This window comes from Syngnathus floridae, chromosome 16, assembly GCF_059516105.1.
Source record: "Syngnathus floridae isolate MCC-2025c chromosome 16, RoL_Sflo_1.0, whole genome shotgun sequence".
NCBI classification, from domain to species: Eukaryota; Metazoa; Chordata; class Actinopteri; order Syngnathiformes; family Syngnathidae; genus Syngnathus; species Syngnathus floridae.
The window spans coordinates 5,321,310-5,330,401 of record NC_142428.1 but is presented as its reverse complement, the minus strand read 5'-3'; the positions used below and the strand labels follow the sequence as shown (position 1 = coordinate 5,330,401).

General features: G+C 42.0%; 3 protein-coding genes across 5 annotated transcripts; 1 reads left to right on the top strand and 2 right to left on the bottom strand.

Moving 5' to 3' along the window:
• Positions 1–369: 369 nt before the first annotated feature.
• itgb1bp1 (integrin beta 1 binding protein 1) lies at positions 370–3,268 on the bottom strand. Its single transcript, XM_088400890.1, has 7 exons — positions 2,909–3,268; positions 2,111–2,229; positions 1,844–1,922; positions 1,634–1,764; positions 1,407–1,499; positions 984–1,133; positions 370–912 (listed from the first exon to the last, which is right to left on the bottom strand). The coding sequence occupies exons 2-7, from the start codon at positions 2,180–2,182 to the stop codon at positions 841–843; spliced, it is 597 nt and encodes a 198-aa protein (XP_088257016.1). The 5' UTR covers positions 2,183–2,229; positions 2,909–3,268; the 3' UTR covers positions 370–840.
• Positions 3,239–7,247, top strand: LOC148385274 (cleavage and polyadenylation specificity factor subunit 3). Of its 2 annotated transcripts, XM_088400886.1 has the most exons (18): positions 3,239–3,449; positions 3,567–3,630; positions 3,704–3,801; positions 3,916–4,044; positions 4,119–4,296; positions 4,425–4,514; positions 4,599–4,749; positions 4,830–5,005; positions 5,135–5,293; positions 5,379–5,525; positions 5,615–5,767; positions 5,907–6,015; positions 6,075–6,173; positions 6,246–6,340; positions 6,407–6,494; positions 6,553–6,619; positions 6,688–6,784; positions 6,887–7,247. In XM_088400886.1, exons 1-18 carry the CDS (start codon positions 3,379–3,381, stop codon positions 7,007–7,009), a joined length of 2,094 nt encoding a protein of 697 aa, XP_088257012.1. In that variant the 5' UTR covers positions 3,239–3,378; the 3' UTR covers positions 7,010–7,247. The 2 variants fall into 2 exon arrangements, with proteins under 2 accessions (XP_088257012.1, XP_088257013.1); XM_088400887.1 differs by lacking the exon at positions 6,553–6,619 and having other exon boundaries at positions 6,704–6,784.
• LOC148385273 (dnaJ homolog subfamily C member 30, mitochondrial-like) lies at positions 5,558–8,737 on the bottom strand. 2 transcript variants are annotated; one of them, XM_088400889.1, is made up of 3 exons: positions 8,617–8,737; positions 7,847–8,487; positions 5,558–7,025 (listed from the first exon to the last, which is right to left on the bottom strand). In XM_088400889.1, exons 1-3 carry the CDS (start codon positions 8,714–8,716, stop codon positions 7,002–7,004), a joined length of 765 nt encoding a protein of 254 aa, XP_088257015.1. In that variant the 5' UTR covers positions 8,717–8,737; the 3' UTR covers positions 5,558–7,001. The 2 variants fall into 2 exon arrangements, with proteins under 2 accessions (XP_088257015.1, XP_088257014.1); XM_088400888.1 differs by lacking the exon at positions 5,558–7,025 and having other exon boundaries at positions 7,343–8,487.
• Positions 8,738–9,092: the final 355 nt, after the last annotated feature.

Here is a 9,092-nt window from a genome sequence, read left to right as displayed (position 1 = left end):
ATTCAACATAAAATTTTATTCATTTGCATGATGTAAATTCAATTACTTCTTTCATTTGTGGGTATTGGAATGTGACGTGTACCGCAAGGCGCTGTCTTATAAACTGAACCAAACCACACCATTCTTCATCAAAGTCCACCCAGTTTAGTTTAACCTTAACTCAATGACACCAAGTACCGGTACAACCTGTTCAGAATGTGCACACAGCATGCATGACATTCTTGACTTTTAACACACCCACCTTTTCATGAGGTACACGCAGTCTCAGTTAAACTATAGTACTGTTGACTAAAAGGAAGGTTTTACACATCAAGAGCGCCCTCTGGTGGATATTTGAACTATAACAAAGAAGGGAGGGGGCACTCAAAATTGAAAAGGTTTCAGTCATTTAATGTAACAAACGTTTTTAACAAATGGATGAAAGTGACAGTAACATGAAATAAATGATGTACCGCAATTTTCTTTCTGATATTATCTATCACAATCATGAAAAACATATAATTAATAAATTCAAGTCTTAAAACTTAAGGACAAGCGGCTACATTGCAAAGAATCGTACCCAAATAGTTGCACCGAACTATTGTTATATCCAGCACTCTGTTGTACCATTTAACTAGAATACCTGAAATAAATTCAAATGGATGCAACCATTTCACTTTACATCTTTCATTTTGAACTTAAAGTTTAAATTAGATTGTTTGTGTGGTGGTTGGTTGGTGCAGATATTGATAATGATATGGCATCTAGGTAGTAAGTGAAACAAACTTGATTTTGAGAAAAAGTTGAATTTGTCAGTCATTGTTGTCTCCCTTTGTTGGTTTTACTTTTCACACGCTATCCTCACAACTTGTCTGATGCGAGTGCACAGTCAAAGGAAGCTGAGAGCACCTTGCAGATGGACTGAGCCTGCTCCTGTTTACATAAAAAATAAAAGGCAATCAAGTATTTTTCTTTTTAATGGCAGATAATTTGCTGGCACTCACAGAGCTGCTGCACTGGTACACCCAGATGGTGCACCCTTCCTGTTCGGGGTCAGTGGTTTTGAGGGCCAGGAGGTTCTTCCCCGCGCCGAGGCCATCGTCGTAGCACAGCATGCGCACAATCAGGTAGAGCGGGTGGCGATGCAACACATCCTGAGGGAATAAATATTAATTATTACCTATCACCAAATCTATACTACCCTAACATCAGTATTTTACCTTTTGTAAGTATAAAAAGCAGTTCATTTCTGTGCAACAAAACTAAATCCATTCTGAAGTGACAAATGCCATGCTCTGCTGCCCTCCTGTGGCATCAAGAGGAAGTTATAAACCTTTGTGTGCATTTATAAATTACTGCTGGATATTCATTCACCAGTCGTAGCTAAAGTTGTATTTAGACCCAATATAATACAAAACAGTACTCACACATTGGTCCAACGAGGCCACTTTGACTCCGTGTTTCGACACAAACAGGATCATTTCCTTGTCTCCTGGTACAAATGGCAGCTTTCCATCTTGCTAAAATTAGAAAAAGTGTCAAATAAATTGTATAATTTTGGCTGTATACATGATGGAATTGAATTAAAACTCTGCATAACTGGCAGATTTGATGTCATACAGATCCTGCACGACATTGGATTAATATTTTTTACCTGTGCCGCATCAATGTAGTTAATGAGGTCAAGAGGTTCCTGGAGCATCTTGCTCATGTCAAACTGCAACTTCTCAATGGCTCCCACATACTTCACCCGGAATTCTGCGCACGTTTCGGATGAGTTGTTTCCTAGAGAGGTCGTATATTTTTGCATCAATAAGATGAGGAGTAATAGAATAAAATATTAGAATTATGCAATCCAACTGACCTGAGCTCTTGGTAGAGTCTGTGTCGAGGCTGGCGACTGTGCTGGACCTGGAGAGTCCTCCCAAACTGGAGTCTACAGACTAAGGAAGAGACATAGGTCAAGACCACGACATAAGGTACAACCTGCATGATCTAATGAGATCTAATAGAAGACCGATTGAAAAATTAAAAATGATCAGCCTCAGTTTTTAGATGACCTGATCTCATTGGATTGCAATGGAGTACTTAATGTTGTCCAGTGAGTGAAGACTGGGATTGATTACTGTACCTTACTTTTGGTGCTGATCTCGCTGCTTTGAGAGCTACTGCTGCTGTGGCGCTTTTTCACCTTGCGAAACATCTTTCACTTTTGCATCCTGGACCACCGCATTCCAGCCCACCTCCAAGCTAATCGCCACCAAACATTTAACATGTAAGATTACACCATAGTCCTCATTTTGTTTGACAATGTGCATTATATTCACTGTCGTCTCGTTTTTGTACCAAAAATAATCCATTGGAAGCCTATTAAATAATTAATTTTAAGTTGAATAGTGAATCAATTATATTCACTATTAATTGGAAAATTAATTGGAAAAAAATGTTTTCTATAAACTGGATAAAATATACTGAACTTGATGAATTTACAGTATCTATTGACTGTGCTGGTAATAGCCATTTTTTTAATTTAAATTTTTCATTTAACCATCTTATTTTTCATGCAATTTTATGTCATGAAGAATAAAAAAAAAACACTATAATTTATCTTATTTAGACGTGTGACGTCAGCTTCCTGCGGACCCAAAGTTGCTTCTTCGTCCGTTGGTGGACTATAAAATATTTAAGGTTCTCACATATCTGTTACATCCTTGCCCTTAGCTGCTGTTTAATTTATATTCGCGAATGACATGTTGTGCCATAAATAAAGTTATAACCAGCGTTTTATTTAGAAGTACAAACACCCAAGCAAAACCATTCATTATCCACCTCCCACGCATAACGTCGGTTTCATTTCAACGCTGAAGTTAGTCAACTTTCACTCCCTCGAGAGATCATCATAATTGCAAGAAATCCAGCAGATGCATACCTGCTCAGCCTTGTTGGCGCATCAGTGCACCGTTAACATCACTTGGATAATCTCCCTGCTTTCAACAGGGCGTTTGTCGGCTTTTATTCACTGTTTAGCTTCTCTCGTAGTTTCACAGCCTCCGCCCAACCCTTCTTAAAGGGGACTTAACCAATGACAGCGGTAAACCTAAAAATGCTGTCACAATAGTTAAACATTAAATCAATAACCCCGCACATTTGGTTTATTTCTAATATATTCTTGAAGCATTTTTTTTGTTTTATTCTAAAATAATCATTATTCTGAAAGGGAACATTTGTGCCGGAACGTTTGTCACTACCCCTTGTTCTTATCGACGGTGTTTTGAGGGAAGACCTGAAGTGTCCCGTTTTGCAAGGGACCGCCTCCTCCTCATTCATTTTCAAAACAGTGCGCGATGATCGGATTGTGATATTTATTATTTTTATTTTACTCTGTGATTTTCGGCAGCTATGGCTTCAAAACGCAAAGTGGAGATTGCCGTTCCGGCAGAGGAGAGTGATCAGCTTCATATTCGTCCGCTGTACGATGATAAATTAATTAATTCGTTTATATTAAATTATATACATTATATATATTGCATCTCCGTGTAAGCTTAGTTATAGCTATTATTAATTTTCTTTTGTTGTATTTTCGCCAGGGGTGCTGGGCAGGAGGTTGGGAGATCTTGTATTATACTGGAATTCAAAGGGAGAAAAATTATGGTAACTAATTATTAATTGAAGCCGATCAGATAGAGACTATAATTGGAGACTATAATTTGTTTTGATTTGTCAGCTGGACTGTGGTATCCATCCTGGCTTGGAGGGGATGGATGCCCTCCCTTATATAGACTTGATCGACCCAGCAGAGATTGACCTGCTGCTCATCAGCCAGTAAGCATCTCTTCTTTTCAGGAGAAAGATTGCATTTTTTCTTCCATCATATTCTTCCAACCTAATTTGCTTTCACATTTAATTCCTCCCTTCACTCACTTCCTTTGTCTCCAGTTTCCACCTTGATCACTGTGGGGCTCTGCCTTGGTTCCTCCAGAAGACCAGCTTCAAAGGCAGAACCTTCATGACGCACGCCACCAAGGCCATCTACCGATGGCTCCTGTCGGACTACGTCAAAGTCAGGTAAGCCATGAAACCCTTCATTATGTTGTAAATTACAATACAATATTATAATTTGTGCTTTTTACCCGTTGCAGCAACATTTCTGCAGACGACATGCTATATACCGAGACGGACCTGGAGGAGAGCATGGATAAGATTGAGACCATTAACTTCCACGAGGTCAAGGAGGTGGCGGGGATCAAGTTCTGGTGCTACCATGCCGGCCATGTGCTGGGAGCTGCCATGTTCATGATTGAAATAGCCGGAGTCAAGGTAATAGAAGAATTCTTTGTACTTGTATCATATTCTAAATTGACAGTACCTGAACGTGAATTTGATTTTTGGCTCCTCTACCCACCTCTGACTGCTATTATAATTTGTTCATTCTGTTTCTCACAAAGCTGCTGTATACAGGCGACTTCTCACGACAGGAAGATAGGCATCTCATGGCGGCCGAGATCCCTAGCGTCAAACCAGACATCTTAATCATTGTACACCCCCAAAATTTCTCAGAAAAATTGTGTTTTGGTTATATCTTGAGGTGAACAAAAGTGTCTTTAATCACTGTTGTGCAGGAGTCCACCTACGGCACGCACATCCACGAGAAGCGCGAAGAGCGCGAGGCTCGCTTTTGTAACACGGTGCACGACATCGTCAACAGGGAGGGCCGCTGTCTGATCCCCGTGTTCGCTTTGGGCCGAGCTCAGGAACTGCTGCTCATACTGGGTGATTATCTAACACATGCAATCTAAAGTTTCCACTATCAATTCTGTATGATGTCTTTTTTTTTTTCCTGTTGAATGCAGACGAGTATTGGCAGAACCATCCGGAGCTCCACGACATCCCCATCTACTACGCCTCGTCCCTGGCCAAGAAGTGCATGGCCGTGTACCAGACTTACGTCAACGCCATGAACGACAAGATCCGCAAGGCCATCAACATAAACAACCCTTTTGTCTTCAAGCACATTAGCAACCTCAAGGTAGAGCACAAAGCAGTGGATATAAAAAGTCTGCACACCCATGTTCAAACACCATGAAAAAAGATGACCAATGCAAAAAAAAAAAAAAAATTCAGAATGGAAACTTACTCGGATGTCTTAAAATTCCAGAGCATGGACCACTTTGACGACATCGGTCCCAGTGTAGTGATGGCGTCCCCGGGAATGATGCAGAGCGGCCTTTCCAGGGAGCTCTTCGAAAGTTGGTGCACAGACAAGAGGAACGGCGTTATCATCGCTGGATACTGTGTGGAGGGAACGTTGGCAAAGGTCAGCTGCAAGCGAATCTGTAATTTCAAAGTTACGTTAGTCGTGTGAGTGCAGCTTACAGTTGGCGGTCACGTTTGTTGCGCAGCACATCATGTCCGAGCCGGAGGAGATCACCACCATGTCGGGACAGAAGCTGCAGCTGAAGATGTCCGTGGACTACATCTCCTTCTCGGCCCATACGGACTACCAGCAGACCAGCGAGTTCATCCGCGCTCTCAAACCTCCACATGTGGTAGGGAAGCTGAAATGCATGGCTAGATTGTGTTGAACTTAGAAAAAAAACTAGTCTGTGTACAAAATGTGAAACTTTGCCGCCCTCAGATCTTGGTCCACGGCGAGCAGAACGAGATGGCCCGCCTGAAAGCGGCGCTTATCCGAGAGTACGAGGACAACGAGCAGGTTCACATCGAAGTCCACAACCCTCGCAACACAGAGTCCGTCACCCTCAACTTCAGGGGAGAAAAACTGGCCAAGGTTCGTAAATACATCGAGTCAACATTTGCAAATTTCCATGACCTGGATAATTAAAAACAATCTATACAGATTTAATAAAACAAAAAAGTATTTTATTGAGATTATGAGCGTCGTGACGTGGCTGCTCCGTTTTGTGCAGGTGATGGGCTCTCTGGCAGATCAAAAATGCATTCAGGGTCAGAGGGTGTCGGGCATTCTGGTGAAGAAGAACTTCAACTACCACATCCTCAACCCCTCGGACCTTTCACGTGAGTCAAGTCCTCGGCAATCCGCCCGTCATCCTACACAGCTTTTTTTTCTTCTCCAGTGTACACAGAGCTGTCCATGAGCACAGTGAAGCAGACCCAGGCCATCCCCTTCACCGGACCCTACTCGCTGCTCGTCTGCCACCTTAGGAACCTCACAGGTCAGCCTTGAAATACTGCATTATGAAATCAAATGTTCCTTTGCACTGAGCACTGAGCTTTCTCGTCGTCAGGTGATGTAGAAGAGCTCGACGGTACCGAGAAGAAAACCCTGAGGATCTTCCAAAGTATCACTCTGATCCATGAAATTGGCATGGTTCTGCTCGAGGTGAACACTCTTACGTGAACCTCCATCCCGCTGCGGTTGTCAAACTTTTTCGTGTTCTGCTTTCAGTGGATCGCCAACCCTCTTAACGACATGTACGCCGACGCCATCACCACTGTGGTGCTGGAGGTCCAGTCCAATCCGAAGGCTCAGAAAGGTGGGCGGTAGTTGGTGGTAGCAATGCTACAGAACATTCAAATTTTTCTTGTGTTTAGTCATGGAAAGCCAGAGTTCCATTTTGGACATGGACGTCTTTCAAAGTCGACTTGAAGTCATGTTACAGTGAGTAGTATGACTTATTTACATTTCCTGTTTTAATGAAGAAGTGAAGAAGTGTTGTTTGGTTTCAGGGACATGTTTGGACAGGACTGCGTGGACATCAGCGACGGTCAAAACATCTCGGTGACCGTCGACGGCAAGACGGTGAACATTTGTTTGGAAACACGGGTGAGGTGTTTGCGCCATTGCTTCGAGATTTAACACTTTGAACATTTCAACGAAAAAAAATGAAGGTACCCAATTTACACTTTTTTTCCCCACCCTAACTAGTCGGTGAGCTACGAGGACGAGGACACAGAAGACGATTCCTTGAGGGAGCTGGTGGAGCAAGCAGTGCAGCGCCTATTTGATGCCCTCAACCCCATCACCTCAATCATGCCATCACTTAAGTGATGCATATTTTTATGTCCTGGAAAACACGTGTTAATAGTTTGTCAGTATTTATAACATGTACCGTGTTGTGTTTTTAACTACAAGCATTTTTATTTATTTGTTAATGTTGTGTTCGTTAAAAAAAATGCACTGACTTGAAATCTGTGTTTTAACATGTAATGTGATTTTTTAATTGCACTAAGTATTCAGTATTTGGCAATGTGAATTTCTAATTGCACTAAATGTTCAGTATTTGGCATCACTGGTGTCAAGGGTCATGATTGCTCAGTGATTTGAATGTGTGGTTTTGGTTCAATATACAAATTCAAGAAAATTTAGATATGACACAATTAATACCAGATATGTTTCATTCATTGCTTATATATGTGGATGACAAAAGCACCCACATAAAAGGCACATTATTTTAGAACATTGCACCTCCCAAAAAGACCAACAAATAGCAATAGTTATAATACAAGTGTGATATGACTTATTGTAAGTCAAAAAAAGTTTGACAGATTGACAGTGCCAGGAGTCATCCTACTAATTTAGGCTGAAAGAAAACAACGCACACTAAATTGCGGCTAAAAACAATCGATTCAACTTTTGGGAAATTGTATACACAGCAACTGCCCCCCTCCCTACATTTAAATACCTCTAACCATTTCTGAGAAGCAGTCATCATACAATACGCAACTTTTGTGGCTCTAAAGAGGTAAAGGTTACCCATAGTTCATAATTTTCTATAAATATGAAATTTAACTATGTGTGCATGAAGGAAAATGAACTTCAGTTCGACACTCCCCTCAAGGTGATCAGCAGCACCATGGCGGCAACGAGCATCATGACGACACCCACCTCCATGGTACTTTCCTTGTTCCTCTCGCCCAGCGACTCCTGCTGTTTCTTCAGCATCTCCTCCTTCCGTTTTCGAATGTCTCTGTCCCTCTGGAGCTGGTCGCCGTAATGCGAGCGAAGGAACTTGTCGAAGTCAAATATGGTACTCCGGGGGTCCACGGCCGCGTTCCTCCCTCCTGCTGCCGCCGAGCTCCCACCTCCGGGGGGATTGGCGGCGGAGGGTCTGGACTGGGACTTGTTGGTCAGGTCGAGCAGACTCAAGAGGCCGCGGTCGTACTTCTTTCGCAGGCCCTTGTGGCCCAGCACTGAGTAGGCCTCGCTGATGTCTGAGAAGCGGACGGTGGCATCATCGTTTCCGGCGTTTCTGTCCGGGTGGTAGAGGAAGCACTGTTTGTAGTAGGCGGTTTTGATCTGCGCTTGGGTGGCCGTGGGAGACACGCCGAGGATGTCGTAGTAGCCGGTTTTGCTTCTATAAAGAGGCTCCTCTCTGGTGCCATTGGCATAAGTCCTAATAAAGGTTAAATGTCCCAAGCAAGAGCCTGGATGAGCACTGATTTGAGGGAATGAAATCCCTAGATAGCCTCCGTGGCCCCAAGATACAGAAGTATGTCCATGACCTGCTCTTTTGTCATCCCTCAGCCCTAAAAAAAAAGAAAAAACAACAACAATGACATAATTTGAAATCTCAACTGTTACTCCACAGTTTGTTTCGTTACTATTAAAATTTTAAAATGAAACCCCGGTGAATAACGTGGAAGAGTGCACTGTACCTTCTACGTGCTTCCCAGGAGATTTCGGTGGAAAATAGTTGCATATTTTGGGCGAAATGTTGACAGTGCTTCTGCTATAGCGAAATATGACCTCCGCCATGTTTGTGGAGTCAAGAAACGGAAACGGAAATTGCGTTTGTTTGTTATTGTTTTTTGCAGCGCCCTCTACTGTCGAATAATTGGCATAGCACCTCCCTTAAACAATGGCCTTTAAAAAAAAATTCTCAAATTTTCCCCAAAACACGAAAAAAATACAGAAAAAATTAAATGTATTCGTTATTTCATTTCAGGTGTAGAACTGAATGATCTGTTAAAGTAAAGATGCAGTCAATATTTGCAGTAGTGTTTGCCAGCATCCCGAGGTGTTTAAAGCAAAAGGAAATATATTGTCTGTATATATTCCCATTTTATTGCTTTATTTATTTTTATATTCATATTATATATGTTCTTATTTAATTATAATACTCTTTAAAGAC